General features: G+C 47.0%; 1 protein-coding gene across 4 annotated transcripts in view; it reads right to left on the reverse strand.

The window, feature by feature from the left end:
• FAM171A1 (family with sequence similarity 171 member A1) overlaps positions 1–16038 on the reverse strand; it is a 131273-nt gene extending 115235 nt beyond the window's left edge. For 2 of the 4 annotated variants that reach the window (XM_067030482.1, XM_059059170.2), the window contains exon 1: positions 15810–16038. In XM_067030482.1, coding sequence (XP_066886583.1) covers positions 15810–15906 — 97 coding nt within the window. In that variant the 5' untranslated portion in view covers positions 15907–16038. The remainder of the gene's footprint in view (positions 1–15809) is intronic. The other 2 variants (XM_067030481.1, XM_067030480.1) reach the window with 2 other exon arrangements.
• Positions 16039–19520: the final 3482 nt, after the last annotated feature.

The raw sequence follows: 19520 nt of genomic DNA on the forward strand, positions 1-19520 counted from the left end.
GAAAGGCCATATGAGGGAAGAAACAGAACTGAAAAAAGAGGACCTGACTCAAGCGCCCACTTTTTCCCGAATCCCCGCGAGCCACTTCTGGAATGGCTCAGTTCCGTGAAATCTACATGCAGACATGCACATGCATCTGCAACACCCAATGTACATTTCTATAGGTTCATGGCACAAGCAGAGGAAATAAGAGGACAATCCTATCTGGTCTCAATTTCCAAAAGATATACACAGTCTTCAGGGGTGATTTTAAATCTCAAGAAATTTCACTTTTTACAGCAGGTCATCTCTTGGTATGCTCAACTCTGATTCAAAACATCTGACTTCTGTGAATAGATATGTTTAGAACTTTATTATTATCTTAACTTTAAAAAAGCCTATTAGACTATGAGGAATTGAATCAATATACTCATGACTCAAAAGGGTTAATGAAGTGTCCCAAGTAACTTCTAGAAGCTGCTTAGTCATTAAGAGATCCTGGTACTTGCTGGAGTGTATCGACTCTTGCACCTTCCAACTGGCATATATGTTTAGGTGTTTTTTGAAAAATTAATTAATTTATTTATTTTTGGCTGCGTTGGGTCTTCGTTGCTGCGCGCGGGCTTTTCTCTAGTTGTGGCGAGAGGGGGGCTACTCTTCCATGTGGGGCACAGGCTTCTCACTGCGGTGGCTTCTCTTGTTGTGGAGCACAGGCTCTAGGCATGTGGGCTTCAGGAGTTGCAGCACGTGGGCTCAGTAGTTGTGGCTCAAGTGTTCTAGAGCACAGGCTCAGCAGTTGTGGCACATGGGCTTAGTTGCTCCGCGGCACGTGGGATCTTCCCGGACCAGAGCTCGTACCTGTGTCCCTTGCATTGTTAGGTGGATTCTCAACCACTGTGCCACCAGGGCAGTAAGTCACTGTTCAGGTTTCTTTTAAAGAGGAGAACAGGCACTGAAACAGCCCTATATAACCTCTAGTTTTGCACTGGTAGGATGCAAATAATACACTCTGGAAGGGTTATTTTTGTTTTCTTTTTTTCTCCTATTCCTTCTCTACCCTCACACACACGCACGCACGCACACAGGCACGCACGCACGCACGCACGCACGCACGCACGCATGTGAGCCACACCTTATCTGGTTGATATGTTATCAACTGGTTCTACATTATCAGATGGGATACTCATTGAGGAGCTAATCTGGTCATGTGATAGACTTTAATAAAATATCAAAGAAAAATAAAAGTCCATACTAAAAACTGTTGAAAATAAACATAAACATAATGGTGAAACCTTAATTTTGATTTCTAAAAGTGCTCCAATACTCTTCAAAAACTAAAGCCATTACAGCTGGAAAATGAAATGTATGCACTATATTGTCTTTCTATCTATCATCTATGATCTATCTACCTACCATCTATCTGTCTATTATCTGTCTATCTATCTGTCTAATATACGTAAATCTGCCCACCAAAACGGATAAAATTAAAAAGATTACCACTACCAAGTGTTGGTGAGAATACAGAGCAACAAAAATTCTCATATTTTTTTGATGGGCGTATAGAAAGACATAACCAATCTGGAAAAAAGGCCTAGTGGTTCCCTTTGAAACTAAACATTCATCTACCCTGTAACCCAGGGATTCTGCTCCTAGATATTTTCCCAAGAGCAATGAAAACATATGTCCATAGAACAACTGTAGAAAATGTTCACAGCAACTCTATTTATAACAGCCACAAACCAGAAACAACTTGTGTGTTTCTCAATAGGAGAATGGATGAACACACCGCAGAATATTCCTCCAGTGTAATATTATTCAGCAATAAAAATAAGCAATCCATTGGTACAAGCAGTAAATGGATGGATCTGACAAAAATGTTATGGTGAACAAAAGAAGCCAGGGTCCATACCATATGAGTCTATTTCTAGGAAGTTCTAGAACAGGCAAGAAAGTAACCTATGGTGGAAAAAAATCACCACAGTGGTTTCCCCTAAAGGGTAGGGGCAGGGACTTACTAAGAGGGGCATGAGGGAACTTTCTGGAATGATATTCCATATCATAATGGGATTTGGGGTTGCATAGGTGAATGCACAGATCAACACTTAAGATTTGGGTATTTCCTTGTACGTAAATTTTCCTATGAGAAAGAAATCAAACAAATATTGAACACTAATTAATGATACACATGCTGCAGTATTAGGAAGAAAGGGAACTAATACCTGATACGTGCTTTAAATTTCATTGAAAAATAAGATGGATTAATGGATGGATAGAAGAATGAATGAATTGATGGATAAGTAATAAAGCAACTATAGTAAAATGTTAATTGTAGGATCTCAGTGGCCTGCATGGGGTATTCCCTGTAATTCTTTCAATTTTTTAACAGCCAAACATTTTCACGAAATAAGATGGAAAAAATCTATTATAGTCCCATAATGGCATCATTTAAAATTCTATTTTCAGGATCATTATATAAGCAAAGAGGAACTAAGAAGCTTTTTTTCAAGAGTGAAAAAGATTAAACTTTTGCAAGCAGGTTCAAATATCAAATAAACACTGTATTTCATACCTACTTTGGAGTGAATGAAGCCCCTAGTTGATGCCTAAGGAGAACAAGGGCATCTGTGAATCCAAACATACATGAAGGGCTGTTTCGAAAATAACCACATCCTTCCCTACCCCTGACTGCCCAATTGCTGGGTTCTAACAGGTTTCTCTTGTTACATAAACCGTTGGCCAAATGCTAATGGGCTCCGAACGCAAACCAGAAGATTCTCCCAGGCCCAGCTGGGTGTGACCCCAACTCCCACCCTGCCTGCCGGGTCCTCCCTCAGGAAATCATGAGAGTTACTCGTGAGAGCCCCTTACAGCTGCTACACATGTGAATCCCACACCCCACTAAGCCCAGGAGATGCTCTTAGGAGATGCTTGGAAGTGTATGTTCAGGGTGGCTTTCCAGGGCTCAACGGCCAACAGGGGCCACACAGCAGGTGTTTTGTCTTTCTCCATACAAACGAACAGGACCATCCAGAGCCTCCTTGTTACTGGTAAAACGCCGTGAGGATCAAAATTGCGTGAAATTCTAATTTAACCCTCCGAGTCAGAAAGCAGCCCAGTGTGAGGGTGAAGGCCGGGCTGCCCAGTGTTGCACGGTGGACTCTGTCACTCACTGTGTGACTTTGGGTAAATGGTTTAACTCCTTTGTGCCTCACGTTCCTCTTCTATAAAACGAGACTGATGTTTACAGCTTGCAGGATTGATGTGCAGATTAAATTAAGATAATCCATCAAGGGACTTCCCTGGTGGCGCAGTGGTTGAGAATCCGCCTGCCAACGCAGGGGACACGGGTTCGGGCCCCGGTCCGGGAAGATCCCACATGCCGTGGAGCGGCTGGGCCCGTGCGCCACAACTACTGAGCCTGCGCCCTAGAGCCCGCGAGCCACAACTACTGAGCCCGCGAACCACAACTACTGAGCCCGCGTGCCACAACTACTGAAGCCCACATGCCTAGAGCCCATGCTCTGTGGCAAGAGAAACCACCGCAATGAGAAGCCCGCAGACCGCGACGAAGAGCTGCCCACCCTCACCGCAACTAGAGAAAGCCCACGCGCAGCAACGAAGACCCAACACGGCCAAAAATAAAAAAATAAATAATAAAAATAAATTAATTATTAAAAAACAAGATAATCCATCAAAGTGCTGAACATCATGCCTGGCAGGTAATCAGCGCCAAGTACCTGTTAGCTAATCATCCTGATTACTTTTTTATGTCTAAGTGAGCGAAGCTGAGACTGCCTGTCAGTATGACACTGATTTAACATGAAGTATAAGCGAGAGGCTGCAAATATTGATCGTTCAAAGAATGTAGTAAACCTCAGTTACCAAAAGGAACGTCTCTTCTAGGTTCTCAGGGTCAAAATAACAAAACTCAGGACCACTTTAAATATAGACTTTGGCACTGCATAAGCTGCCTCCAGGGTTTAGGCAGAGCTTAGTCTATAGAGTTTAGGGTCCTACAGTCTCCGGGCAGGAAGGGAGAGAAGCCTCTTGTCCAAGACCCTTCTTGAGACTCGGAGAGAACACCCTCAGTCGTCTTCCTCCGGGCTCCCCTCAGCATCTCGGGCGGCGGGGAAAGCTGCCTCCCTCCAACCCCCGCCCCCATCCACTACAGACGCCATGACCCATCTTTACACTGTGGCTGATACAGGCAGGAGGAGATGCCCAAAGCCATCCCCGCCCTCACCTGGAACTTTCGAATATGTCACACGGAACAGCAAAAAGGACTGCAGAGGTGATGAGGGCTACGGACTGGGAGACAGGGAGACTGTCCTCGATTATCCGATGGGCCCAACCTAATCACACGAGCCCTTAAGAGCAGAGAACTTTCCCTGGTTGTAGGCAGAGGGCTGGAGCAGAAGGAGAAATCAGAGAGACGTGAGCTGTGAGCAGGGCTCCACGTGCTGCAGCCGGTTTGGCAGTGGAAGAAGCAAGGTGACAGAGGACACGGGTGGCCCTAAGGAGCCAAGAAAGGCTCACGACTGTCACCCAGCAAAGAGACGGGGACCTCGGCTCTCTTATTTGCGAGGAACTGAATCCAGAGGACGACTTGACTGTGTTTGGAAGCGAATTCTTCCCCGGAGCCTCCGAGAAGGACCCCCGGCCCTGCTGATGCTTTGATTTTGGCCTTGGGAGGCCTTAAGCAGAGACTCGGCTGAGCTGAGCTGTGCCCACGCTTCCCACCCACGGAAACTGTGGGATAATAATGGTGCTGCTTCGTGTCGCTGAGTTGGGATAATCTGTGAAGGTAGCCCGTAGAAAACAAATGCAGTGGCCCTTAAAATATCTGAGGTTTCCCAACAGGTCTTCTGGTATCTTTATTTTTTTTAGACCAAATACTCTCTGGGACTGGACCACCTTTCACAAACAAGGCTTTGAGGCTGCCCTCTTAGCTGCTCTGCTTTTAAGAACAACAACGAAATGCCTGGGGTTCCTCCGTCTGACGAACTCGGTTCAGCTATTCCGGGGCTGAGCCTGCGATGAGCAATAGGATACGGTTGTGTTGGAGGACGGTGTGAACATAGGGGGCCTCTGGTCCAGCTCAGCACTTGCTGACATTATGGACAGGTGACCGTATGATACGGAAACCACAGCATACGAAGCCAAGCGGCCCGATTTCAAGCTCTCCTTGGAACGTGTTCTGGAGGGTCAACAGAAAGCTTAAATCTGGCATCTAGGACCAAATACGGTCCTCCAAGTGTGGTGAGACCAGCACATGGTCTCATCAGGCTTATTTCCTAATCCGCCTTCCAGAAACCACAAAGTCAAGGCAGCCCAAGATCACCCAGGCAGTTTTGATACCCAGTCATACTTTCTACTCACTTTTTACTTGACTAATCTTATAGTCACCTTAAAGATCTAAGTCTTTCCCCCATTGATTAAAAAAAAAAAAGTTTTCCTTTCTATTTTGCAATGTTGTTATCTTTAACTCATAGTTACTGCCTGGAGAGTGGTTGGTTTGTTTTGTTTTGGATCTAAATCTTACAAGCCCCCTGCCATAGACTGAATGTCTGTGTCCCCCGCAAATTCATATGTTGAAACCTAATCCCTAATGTGATGGTATCTGAAGATGGGGCCTTTGGGAGGTGATTACGTCATGAGGGTGGGGACCTCACGAATGGGATTAGTGCCCTGATTAAGAAGAGATCTCAGAGAGCTCCCTCACGGGTTCTGCTATGTGAGGACACAGCAGAAAGATGGCCATCTACGAATGAGAAGTGGGCTCTCACCAGGCATCGCATCTGCAAACACTTTGATCTTGGACTTCCCAGCCTCCCAAACTGTGAGAAATAAACTGCTGCTGTTTATAAGCCAACCAGTCTATGGTATTCTGTTATAGCTGCTTGGATGGACTAAGACACCCCCTTTTAGTCTTTATTTCAGAAGAAAGTATGATCAATATCCCTGCAATGTACTCATCCAAATCATTAATAAAATATTATTAGAAATCAACTATAAATTATAAATAAAGAACAAGCAAATAAATAGAATGTTGTTAATAATAAAATAGAGACCCAAGTTACACATGCTTTAGTTCTCTCTGTTAAGATAGATTTCCATTAACAAATGCTTGTTGTTGACCCTTCTCTCTTAAGAGGAGAGATCTAGGTGCTAATTGTGGGGCTGAGGAAACAAAGCACACCCACACTCGACTACAACAGGTATAAAGTCGTCCATCAGACTGCTACTAATTAGTGGTTTGAAATCAGAGGTCTTACTAATGTGACTCACCTTATGGATTGAGGCTAGCTTTCATAAAAGCATTTATGTCTTTAGTTCAGCTCTGTCAAAATTACATTAAAAATCTTTCCTTCAATATGAATTCAATAATTTTTCTATTCGAATTCTGAGAAGTCTAGGCAAATGAAATGTTCATTTGACTTGGACATGGTTGCCTCTTCTCATTACACTCAGGCTCCTCTGTCCCTGTGGGGTACAGCTCAAAACAAAACAAATAAGAAACAAACCAATCTCTTACAAACTCAGCACTCACTTCCCAGTTAATTTCTCCTAAGCCAGCTTTTCCAACACCACTGGCTACTTCCCACAATCCCCAAATATCTTTTGCCACTTCTCATATTCCAGTATGTTGATGTGTTTTATATAAAGTTAAGCTTCAATTAAGGGCTCAAACTATTTGAACATATTAAATCCATATTTGATCACCTTACCACCCCACCCTTTGTGAGTACTGTGAGTTTTACCTAATTGTTTCTGCATTTGTTAGTCAGAGCTTCAGCTGATACTGAAAGTCACTACAGCACCGACACTATCCAACCAATGCTGTCCCTGCTTCCATATTTGATCACCAAAAGGACGTGTCTTACCTAACTTACAACTCTGAGAAGCACTAAGTGATGCTCTGTGTGCTTATGCTCTCTCAAATACAACTTCTTGTGGCCTACTGTGGACAAATCCTCGAAATTTCTAGAAATAAACATCATAGACAACTTACAGCTGCATTTGAGTCACGCAACTGTTAACGGTTTCATGTTACTCAAGAGATTCTTTTTGCCTAATTACATTAAAGTACCTTGGCGATGTCCTTCTTAATTTCTTTTTCTATTTCTTCTTCAATTGGATTGTCCAATGTGGAAAAAGTAAGCACCCCTAAAGAATCAAGCTTACCCCAAAATATACTGTCTCCGCCACAGCACCCTTTTTTCGCCTGACAAGTGTTTAGCATGCTGCCTTCATACAGTAGACATTTCACATTTAGGATTTTTAAGAATGGAAAAGGGGAGCATGGCTGTGAGTAAAGGGAAGTGAGGATGTACAACCATCACCCAGGGGACAATGATGGAACATTCTAGAATGCTGGAGGGGATGATCTCAACCCGGCGAAGAACGGAGCTAAAGCTGGAACGGGCACGTGAGGGGAAAGGCCAGACGTCATAATCTAGATGCCATGCTCTGGGCAATGGGAAAAGAGTTAACGTGTCTCTGCAGGAGAGAAACATGAATTACAATGATGTTTGAAGAGGGCCACGGGGAGAGAGCCTGGGTTGAAAGAACAGACTGAAACAGAGGTAGAAGGACACACTGCTTTGCACGAGTACCTGGGAGGGGAAATGAAGAGCGATGAGTGAAGGAATGTTGATGAGATGGGAGGGGAAGGCAAGAATGATGACACCAGGCAAGGTCTTCGGCCTGCAAATAAGGGGGTCATTCTCCCCCTTTCTCCAATCTTTGTTGACCTTTAGGCCAAAGCCCCGAAATCGAGATGGTTCAAGCTTCCGTCCATCCTTGGGTCTGCTCCGCAGGGGGAGACGCTTCATTGTCCTCTCCCTTCTCCCATCCCCACATCACTCCACCAAGTAGCCAGCGACCCCCGCAGTGGTGGCTCCCTTCTCTGGGCTACGGTGAACGTTAGTCTTTTTTGCTCCCAGCGGGACAGGAACTGCAGGAGACCGAGCAGTCTCTCTCTTCCTGCATTCTGCAATCGGGGCAGTGTCGAGGATTCTTTGGGTGTTTCCATACTGCTCTGTCCTCCACCTACAGGAAGCACCTTTTTATTTTTTAGTTTTATTGGAGTCTTTTTTTTTTTTTTTTTAACATCTTTACTGGAGTATAATTGCTTTACAATGGTGTGTTAGTTTCTGCTTTACAACAAAGTGAATCAGTTATACATATACATATGTCCCCATATCTCTTCCCTCTTGCGTCTCCCTCCCTCCCACCCTCCCTATCCCACCCCTCTAGGTGGTCACAAAGCACAGAGGTGAACTCCCTGTGCTATGCGGCTGCTTCCCACTAGCTGTCTATCTTACGTTTGCTAGTGTATATATGTCCATGCCACTCTCTCACTTCATCCCAGCTTACCCTTCCTCCTCCCCGTATCCTCAAGTCCATTCTCTAGTAGGTCTGTGTCTTTATTCCCATCTTACCCCTAGGTTCTTCATGACCTTTTTTTCCCCCTTAGATTCCATATATATGTGTTAGCATACGGTATTTGTTTTTCTCTTTCTGACTTACTTCACTCTGTATGACAGACTCTAGGTCCATCCACCTCACTACAAATAACTCAATTTCATTTCTTTTTATGGCCGAGTAATATTCCATTGTATATATGTGCCACATCTTCTTTATCCATTCATCTGATGATGGACACTTAGATTGCTTCCATGTCCCGGCTATTGTAAATAGAGGTGCAATGAACATTTTGGTACATGACCCTTTTTGAATTATGGTTTCCTCAGGGTACATGCCCAGTAGTGGGATGGCTGGGTCGTATGGTAGTTCTGTTTGTAGTTTTTTAAGGAACCTCCATACTGTTCTCCACAGTGACTGTATCAATTTACATTCCCACCAACAGTGCAAGAGGGTTCCCTTTTCTCCACACCCTCTCCAGCATTTATTGTTTCTAGAGTTTTTGATGATGGCCATTCTGACTGGTGTGAGTTGATATCTCATTGTAGATTTGATTTGCATTTCTCTAATGATTAATGATGTTGAGCACTCTTTCATGTGTTTGTTGGCAATCTGTATATCTTCTTTGGAGAAACGTCTATCTCGGTCTTCTGCCCACTTTTGGACTGGGTCGTTTGTTTTTTTGTTATTGAGCTGCACGAGCTGGTGGAGTCTAGCTGCTGTACAGTGTTGTGTTCGTTTCTGCTGCACAGCAAAGTGAATCAGCTGTATGTATACATATATCCCCTCTTCTTGGATTTCCTTCCCATTTAGGTCACCACAGAGCATTAGAGTGCCCTGAGCTGTACAGTAGGTTCTCATCAGTTATCCATTTTATACATAGTAGTGTATATATGTCAATCCCAATCTCCCAATTCATCCCATCCCCCCTGACTGCGGGGGGTACCCTTAATGGTTCCCGTGGTCCCAGGCCCTGGAGCTGGTGGGGCTCACTGGCCCAAGAGAGGCAGAGAAACATCAAGGGGATGTGCTGAGCCTCTGACACAACACTGGGAGGCCGTTCCACGCTGGGGGTCCCCTCTCATTTTATTATACGATGGCTTCGGGGGGCTGACAGTGACATTCAGTCGTAACTTTCTTTTACCTCATTTAGTTACGGACAGGTATGTTCCGACAAAGATTAGAGCCAAGTTTAAAAGGAAGCCACATTTCTAAAAGAGGCCACCGCTTCTCCCTGCAGGTGTGCGTAATCCCTGCGCTAGAAGGAACACCGATAATTGGATGCACCTTGCTTACTAATAAAAGTCACAGCCCACTGCGCTCCTCTGGAAAAAAGAAATAGTTATTTCGGTGGTGATGGTGGGAAGGCCCTTAAGGCTCTCCCGAGGGGCCCCCGACAGGGTTCCAATTCGGCAGAATTTTGTTAAACAGATGCAAAAAGCCTCCAAATGTTATCTTCAGCAGCTTGGTCCCCAAAGTGGTCCAAGCTGTGCCATTACCCCGGCTGTATGGGCGCATCTCCTCTCACGGCCCTTGGGGCTCAGTCTCTGTATTGGCTTCCTACTGCTACCATAGAAAAGTACCACAACTCAGGGGCTTAAAGTAACGTGAATTTACTATCCTATAGTTCTGGAGGTCAGGAGCCCCAAATCAGCATCACGGAGCTAAAGTCAAGACGCTGGCAAGGCAGCATTCTTTCCGGAAGCCCGACGGGAGAATCCATTTCCTCGCCTTTTGCAGGCTCCAGAGGCTGCCTGCGTTCCTTAGCGCTGTCTTCATGGCCAGCAGTGAAACATCTTCATCGTCTCTGCCTCTGACTCTCTGCTTGTGTTGTCACATCTCCTTCCCTGACTCTGATCTTTTTTTTTTTTTTTTTTTTTTTTTTTTTTTGTGGTACGCGGGCCTCTCAGTGTTGTGGCCTCTCTCGTTGCGGAGCACAGGCTCCGGACGCGCAGGCTCAGTGGCCACGGCTCACGGGCCCAGCCGCTCCGCGGCACGGGGGATCTTCCCGGACCGGGGCACGAACCCGTGTCCCCCGCATCGGCAGGCAGACTCTCAACCACTGCACCACCAGGGAAGCCCTCTGCCTCCCTTTTATAATCCCGAATAATCTTCCCATCTGAAGATCCTTAACTTGATTAGCTCTGCAAAGTCCTCTTCTCGTGTAAAGCACTACTGTAATCTCTGGTTCCAGAGATTAGGACATGGACATCTTTGGAGGCCATGACTCTACCTTCCACAGGGTCTGTGCAGCTAGAGAACACCATTATCTGAGGTCCCCTCACTTCTTTGGGCCTGGGTTTCCTCATCTGCAGAACAAGAAGTACAAACCTGACCAAGAAGCGCCTTCTGATACTACATAAACGCATCTACCTGGACCTAAAACCATCTACATAAATGTGCTCTATATACGCACCCTTACAATTACCAACTGTATGGATTATATGGTAGAGAAAGGATCTAAGGGGACACCCAGAGTTTGAGTCCAGTTAATAGAGAACTTAAGGTAAGCTGGATTGGAGAAGGAGGCTCTGGCAGCTGAGGAGTTTGAGGTCAGCTTCATGCACTGAATGGAGACGTCCAGTAGCTTGTTGGACAGAAGGAACTAGAGCTATGACACCAGGTCAAGGCAAGAGAGAGAAAAGTTGGAGTCATCCACGTAGTAGGGTTTAATTGCTGGAATCTCTATGGCTTACTAGATCCTGCAAGGGGTAAATGAAAGAAAAATGGGCAAGTGTTTGCAGCCTCACTTTTATCCGAGAGGAAGAGGAGCTGGCAAACATTTCAAACAGAGGCTTGATCAGAGGAAGGCGGAGTCGCCTTAAATAGGCGGAATAAACTGTTTATTTTAAGGGAACTTTTTTTGAAACCCTTTCTAAAGTGGTTAATTGCCTCAAATGTTGCCTAGTTACAAGTTTGACTTTACAAAAGTACGTAATGGTTTTCTGAAGGTAGGGCATACCACTGGGTCACAATATAGAATTTTTAAGACCGATTACTTCTTATAATGAATTGGTCTATTTAGGGTGCTGATGCTTAATTTAAAAAGTACTTATAAAATACATTCACTTCCGTTTTTGCTAGAACTGAATAATTTAGCCAGGACTGTGGTCTTTAAAGGTCCGGAAGTCATATATAAAAACAAACTATAATAGCATTTTTGATGTATGTGTTATCACAGGGCAAATCCTTCCAACTAGATTTCTGAAATGTTTTTATATTCAATTTTTCCTTCAATATACAGTATTATACACGTCTGTTGTCGGTCCAACTTATTTCCGTGTGCTTTTTTAGTAAGCAGTATTTAATAAAACTACTAAATTAGCATTTGCCAACAGTAATGAAAATAAACAGATTTACAGACATATCAGTAATTTGTTTAAAATGAAGGCTTGATTAAAACAGAAAGTACCTTCATTTGCAAGCTATTAGTTCGGAAATCCACGCAATATTTTTCTTTCTTTTGGTTAGATTTCTAAGCAAATAAGCTGTATGTTACCAAGTCTTACAGGACAAGTACAAACAGGATACAAAAGTAATTCTTCAACTCGTCTCAAAGACTTTGCCAGAAATTCCCCTGACATTGCTCTTGCTTCTGCACAGAATTCCCACACCTGGCGTGCAAGGAAGTCCAGAGGTCTTGGCAAGTTCAACTCCTGCAGTTTCCCAGGATGTGAGCCCATGAGTTTTATTTAGATGTTATGCTCTTAATATACTGTCAGCAATAAGTCATGCTTGTTGGATGATCCTCCTGATAGCTTACATCCTTTCCTGGTCTTTCAACTGATCACGATGTTCTAGAAACCGAAATTTGAATTTGGCCAGGAACAGACCTTTTGCAGAGAAGAGAGACAGCCAACCACTCACCTCAAATGTTATGATAGATTTTGTAGCTTTTCTGACAGGAACAAAAAAATGCATAGAGAGTCTGTTTCTATTTTAAAACTTCAATCCAGGGCTTCCCTGGTGGCGCAGTGGTTGAGAGTCCGCCTGCCGATGCGGGGGACGCGGGTTCGTGCCCCGGTCCGGGAAGATCCCACGTGCCGCGGAGCGGCTGGGCCCGTGAGCCGTGGCCGCTGCGCCTGCGCGTCCGGAGCCTGTGCTCCGCAACGGGAGAGGCCACAGCAGTGAGAGGCCCGCGTACAGAAAAAAAAAAAAAAAGCACATCATTCCAAAATACTTTACTGTTAGAGGGGGAGCAGCAACGTAGCCCTGACCTTTCTTCTGGCACATAAAGAGAGTGCTGGGGTTCAGGAATACATCTCATAGAGCACGTCTGCATGGCTTACCACTCTTTAAGTAGGGGCCCCCCTCTATCGAGCTGGTCTTAGCACACAATTGTGTAAGAGGTGGAGAAAGTCAGAATTAGTAGATACTCGTGAATGACGGTTTCTATAAATTCCCAGAAAAAAAATTAGATACTATGACCACTTTAGGGCAACTCAAATGAAAACACTTCATAAAAACACGCAATCATATGCTGGAGCTGGTTCAAATTCATGACCAGCAAAGCCAAGCCTCATGGGGACAGCAAACTGTTGCCTCTGAAATCCCTTTGCTGATTCAAAGCAGCGACAGTAGGAGGAGCCAAACTTTAAAGTTTATCTTGAATATAATAGAGAGCAAAGTGATGCTGAGGAATTTTGCAGATGTTAGTTTCCTCTGAGGTAACCAAGATTCATTTAAAAAGGAAGGTGTCATTTAGGCCTAGGAATCTAATTGGGGTGCCCTGCCCTATGATTTACGTATTTGAGGTCTCTCAGTAGTTTTTCGTAATCTAAATTTGGTTGGTGCATAACATCTATGTGAGCACAATGTTATGTTCCAAGTATGATTCACAGGGACTTCCCTGGCGGTCCAGTGGTTAGGACTCCACACTTCCACTGCACGGGGCACGGGTCTGATCCCTGGTCAGGGAACTAAGATACTACAAGCTGCACAGCCAAAAAAAAAAAAAAAACAAGTACGATTCATGGAACAGTTTCTATAATAAAAGCAAAACTCTTACAAATTAGGTTTCCGGGCAGGTAAGCACGAAGTTGTTTTCTTCAAGTGTATGCATGGTGCCCTTTGGTATATGCACTAGCTGTCTTCGATCCTTTACTCTTTTCTTTCAACACAACCTAAGCACCAGTTCTGTGCAAAACCCTCTACAACCTGCTGCGGAAAATGCAAAGTGAAATCAGAGATACCATTTGTCTTCATTGTGTATGTGACCCCGGAGAGCAGAGCAGACATGAATTTTAAAACTATGTTACAAGACAAGTGTCAAAATGGTTTGAAGAACTCAGTGGGGTGAAGGAGACCTTCTAAAGTCAAAGGAGCAATCGTCCATTCCCTGAAAGCACGGTACTATTTCAAAATCCAGATGCCAGGTAGTGAGACCCTGAGTTCTGGCAGGGCTCCTGGGCTCAGCTCTTTAAAAAGCCATCCCACCCAATCAAGGAAGTAATCCTGGGGAAAAACATTCCAAGATACTTGATCTCCCACTCCAAACACACAGTATACTAAGGTACTCCTCGCTGTGCATAAATATCTCACAGGTTGACCTTTTCTCACTCACTGCACAGAATATTCCATTTCTGAGACTTTAGTTACCAGATATTTAGCAGCAAGCTCTCTGCAAAATGTGGTGTTTGACCTAGACCTAGTAGGTTTTTTTCAAGACTTTTTTGTTCCAGTTAAGGCGATGCCTTCCCCTACTTTATAAGTGCACAAACGTAGTGTTTCCATATCCCTATTCCAAGTGCAAAACAAAAAATTCCACCCATTCTTCGGAATTAATGGCCTTGTTGAAACACAAATATCATATTCATTGAAATAGCTGATTCAAAGAGCAGTAGGGGATTAATGAAAGAGGCTACAATTCAACACTGATGAGCTAATGTCCTAGACATTCATTTCCTACATGAAGAGACAGTCTTTTCTGTACCTTGCCAATGTTCCCCCTTCCATAATACACATTACTAAATTTATACACAATTCAGAATGGTCTTGTTCCATCACAGCTATAGAAAAAGCGACGCATGAAAGAGACGCCAGTGAATGATACAGCAAGCGTTGAATATGAAAACCCTGAATTCAACATGTAGGTAACAAACCAAACCCCAACCGACTGTGGGTAGAAACTCCCTTCCCTGTCTCAACACGAGAGGTGGAAAACCACCAGGGTTCTCTGCTCCCAGGCACTCCCGGGCTCTGGGTTCTGAATATTTGCCTTAAGGAAGGAGGGCGAGCATATGGAAAAGGGCGTAAGGCAGGGTCCTAGCAAGAGGATGGAGCGAGCTGGGATGGAGCGCTCCCCGTGCATTCCGTCTGCTGGGCGGACTTCACAGAACACACACCTTTCCTCGAGGAAAGGACGTGGGCAAGGAGTCTGGGGGTCGGGATGCGGGTGAGGGTCTCCAGGGCTGCAGGGAAGCCCTCCCGGGAGACCAGAGAGGCCCAGCGAGGCCCGGCATTGGTGTCCTGTGTGAACGCCAGATGTTCATCTACGGCGGCCTCACTCACCCTTTCGAAAAGGCAGGCAACAGAGAAGCACTCGATTTAGACCGCACAAACCCGTGCAAACGAAGCTTCGGGCTTCCCCCGCAAACAAATTCTTATTTTGAAAACAAAAGACAGGCTCGTGGCCATTCTCCGAGGCGAGCACATTCCTCCCAGGGCTGAAAAGCATATTTGCAGAGGCCAAAGATTAGACAAAAGCCTTGAGCTGGCGACACACAGCCGTGGAAATGATTTTTTTAAAAAAATTGATTAGGGCCTCCCAGATCCAATTCTTTCTCCCCTTCCGGGGATGATTCCTGGGCCGCCGAGCAGAGCCCTTAAGGCCTGTTAAAGACGTCGGATCGGGAGGGGGAGAAGACCCCGAAACTTTCCCAAACTGCGGCAGGCTGGAGACGGGCAGCGACCGCGGACCTCGGGGTCCCAGGGCGCAGGGGGCACCCCAGGGGCGGCGGCCACCCCCTCGGCGGCCGCAACAAAAGGGCCGAGCGTAGCCTTCGCGATCGGGCTTCGAGAACCGAGCCCCGAGGTGGCGACCGGGCGATGGCGACCCCGGGGCTGCCGTTCTCGCCCGGGCGAAAGAGGAGATGGAGCCGCGTGTCCGCGGCGCGCATAAAGGACCCTCGGATGCATCCAAACCAGCCACGCGAGGCGGCAACAGCTGATGCCACCCGCACCCCGGCGGCCCGCGGCCCCCCGGGAGCGTCTGCCCGAGTATCTCGGCGCCCCCGGGCGGCGCCGCCCCCTCGGGAGCGCGGCGCTGGGGCTGCAGGCCCGGTGGCGGCGGCCCGGGCTCGGGCGGCCGCGGCGACACAATGCGGCCCCGGAGCCCCGCTGCCGCCGCCGCCGCGTCTGCCGCAGGCCCGCGGCCGACACAAAGCCCGCCGCCGCGAACCGACCTTGGGCTCCGGCGCCGGGTTCCCGCAGCGTCTTGGTCACCGCCTTCCAGACGTTGCAGCCCAGCAGGCAGAGCAGGAGCGCCGCCGACCTGCTCATCTCCGCGCCGCAGGGCCCCGGGCGGCGCGGGCTGGCCGACCACCGGCTCGGAGCGGCGCGTCAGGGGCAGCCGGCCGCCGCGCCTCCCTCCATATCGCCTGGCTCCGCGCGCGCCGGGCCCGCCGCCCGATTGGCCGCGCCCCCGCCCGGCGCGGCGCCGGGCCCCGCAGCCCACGGCCGCTCCCGCCTCCGCGCGCCCCGGTGGGTTTCCCCGAAAGAGCCGCCGCCGCCGCCGCGCCGCCGCCGCCTCCTTAACCCCTTCGCGCCCCGCCCGCGGCGGCGCCCAGGCCCCGGGCCGTGGCGCCACCTGGCGGCCGCGCGCCCACGTGCCCCGCCCGCCCGAGCGGCCACCCCCTCGGGTCCGCCCCGCGTGACCCCCGGTCTCCGGGGAGCAGTGAACGCGACCTCGGCGTCCAGACCGCCCCGTCGCCCCCCTACCCCGCCTCTTGGGAAAGACAGTAGCTGCCTTTCAGGCCGAAAACCTCGCACCGGGTTAGCTGATGGCCCGCTCGGTTTGCGCAGGAGCGCGGCTTCCTGCCCCAGTCCACGCAGGAACCCCAGGGGAGATCTGACACCCAACGCCCAAGGTCGGCGGGAACAGAATCCCCCAGCCCCGGGTACACCGTACGTAGGCGGCCCTCAGCGCCTGAGTGTTGAGAGGCGAACATCTCCAGGTTGTGTTGGGCTTGGGTGTTTCTAGAAGGCTACGGTGGGGAGGAAATTTACACTTCTTGAGGCCTAAGTACTTGTTATTTCCCACTTTTGTCTTCATAATATAGGAACTCAGAGGTAGGTATCGCTATCCCCATTTACAGAGGAGACAATCAAAGCTAGGGAGCGTTAAGGAATTTGTCCTTAGCCAAGTAGCTGGTGGGTGACAGAGCCAAGGTTCCAGTAAGACAATCATCCTGGCCCCAGGGCTGAAGCTCTCAGCCAGAACCTCAGGCTTCCTTGAAGCTGAGGTACCCACGCAGCAACTTCCATTCTTTAGCTCCCTCTTGTCTGTGTACCTTCCTCCGTATAACCCTCATGTCCCCCTGACTCTCTCCACCCCATCTCCCAACCAGCACTGCAGGGACCCCGGGACCTCTGCCCGGGACCCCCGATCTGGGGAAATCCACACCAGGCTCACCGGAGGCCCCGTGCTGCCTCCAGAACGGTAGGCCAGAGGAGGGTTATTACTGTATTTTTATAATTGGGCATTAAGGTATGGCAGGCACAGTACCAAAGAGAGGATGAAGGATGGCGCTTGCCCAGTTGGTTTACTAGAGACAAGTCATTGTGAGACACAGTAAAACCAGGAGGAGGGGAAGCCCCTGTGAGTGTTACCGGCACCCTCAGGGCCAAGGCTGCAATTAGTGCGAATTGGGCACCTGCACAGGGTGGCAGGCAGCCGGGAAGGTGGAAGAGAAGACCCACAATTAGGGACTGCCCGATGCCTCCTCCTCTTAACTGCCAGCGTCAAAGCCTTAGGGTAATTCCAGGGTCCACATCAGAGCCAGGGGAGGGGTGCATAGACAGGACCATGCGGATCAGTCCGTCCCCAAGTCCAGCTTGGGTTCCTGCCCCCAGGAGCACAAGGAGTCCAGGCCAGCTAGCTTGCTTGGTGGAGGATGGCTTTTGGAGCAGGGCGGACCCAAAGTTTTCAAATCACTTTCTTGGGGTAACGGGCTGCTTCTAAGAGAAGCGACATTAAGCCCAACCCGGAGATGAAACTTCTCACTTCATATCTTTTGAGGATGTGCCTTTGTCAGGGATGTTGGTTATAAGAGACAGCACTAGCCTGAGCAAAATAATAGTGATAACAAGAATAATGGAAAACCAGGTTATTATTGGGAGAGCACCTGGGACTCCTACAGAATCCTGGGTGCTGAAGTGTCAGGTCTCATGAGGGAACCAAGGACACTCTTATTATATTTGGAGTTCCTAGTATTATATATTCCACTCTCATTGGACTGAAGGTATTTCCTCATGACAACTTACTTGGCTGGTATTATTATTCCTATTTTACAGATGAACAAACTGAGGCTCAGTGACAAATAATTTGCCCATAGTATCTGGGTTTGATGACAGCAAACTCAAATTCCCTATATCAAGTTCCCTTCAAGAATAAATCTCATGCAAATGACTCAGGTTACCCCTAGCTGTGTCCACATTGTTTTAAAAATGGGTTCTAATCCCAGTAAAGTCCGAATCCAATTAATAGTATCTAATGAGTGGTATTGTGCCACTGTCAATTTCCTGGTTTTGATAATGTGCTATAGTTATATAAAATGTTACAACTGGGGGATGCTGGAGGGGGGGAGCTGGGTGCAGGGGGTAAGGGACCTCTCTGCACCATTTTTATAACTTCTTATGAGTCTATCATTATTCAAAATACAATTTTAAAAAAGCAAAAATCCTTGTTCTATATCATTTCCCCCCCTAAGCTTCATTGTTCACCCAAAACACTGGTATTTGGGGTCCTATATCTATTCTAGTATAGAGTTCTAGAACTTTTAAGAGTGGGAGAAGGCTAAACACTAAGTGATGAGTCTATTCAAGTTTGGGTCACAATCAGGACTTGTAGATGCTCAAGATAATGGTTGTTATTATTGTGCATGTGACAGAATTTCTGTGGATGACATGGCAGTTTAGAAACAGTTTATATACCTTGAGGGCAACACTGAGGCTTGTATATAATAGTTTCCGAATGACCAGCCCCATCCCATCTTGCAGATGAAACAGAAGGAGGTTAAATACTTTGCACAGCGCACCATCTCAGAGCCAGAAAGAGAGCTGAGGCCCCCATGAGCACTGGCTCCCCCTGTGGATGTTTTCCAGCTACTTGGGTGGGAGGCTAAGAGAGCACAAATTCTGCAAAATCACATAAACAACTGTACTGTGCATATCATCTGCCTAGAATTATGTAAGAATTAAATAATCACCCTTCTCCTCTACTGGAATCAAAGAATATGGTTTACCTTTTCTCCTGTTCCAGAAACCAGACTCCCACTTAGTAACTGGGGTGTGGGGGGGAAATAAATCACTGCTTGGGAGGGAGTGTTTGCAGAACAATGGAAATCAGAAGTGTTCTTTCCTTCTAGAACTTTTCCTGTTGCTCTTATTAAAATCTCACATTGTTTGACTAAAGATGAATTATGACTGTACTCGCTTGAAATTGCTTAGAAGTTGCCTGCCTGTACATTTCATTTCAATTTTCGAGTTCTCTGCCAAAAGCAGTGATGCCATATACAAAACTTTTCCTGGCTGAGTTTTTCCAGAAACCTTGATGTCAGAGGCTCTGTGTCAAGGTTTCTTAGGCCAAGATTATTTCTTCCATTGAAATCTTTCCTGATGTTGCTGCCCATGTGGTGGAATTTTAATTGTCTGAATTTATTTCAAGAGGCAACGTCCTTCCTTCTCCCCTTTCTCCTCCTGCCCCCTGCTCCCCCTCATCTGCTTCAGAGTAAGAAGCTGCCTGTGAATAACAAATTTAGTATGAGGTTTGTACAGATCAGGAAGTGTGTCATGGACATTCCAACTCCTGTTTGCTGTTGCTTTTATTAAAGTTAGATAAAATGTAGCCAGAGGTGGAAATTGGAAGAGCTCAGCATATTTTTTTTTATAACCTG

The sequence above is a fragment of the Kogia breviceps genome, chromosome 3 (genome assembly GCF_026419965.1).
Source record: "Kogia breviceps isolate mKogBre1 chromosome 3, mKogBre1 haplotype 1, whole genome shotgun sequence".
Classification (NCBI taxonomy): Eukaryota; Metazoa; Chordata; class Mammalia; order Artiodactyla; family Physeteridae; genus Kogia; species Kogia breviceps.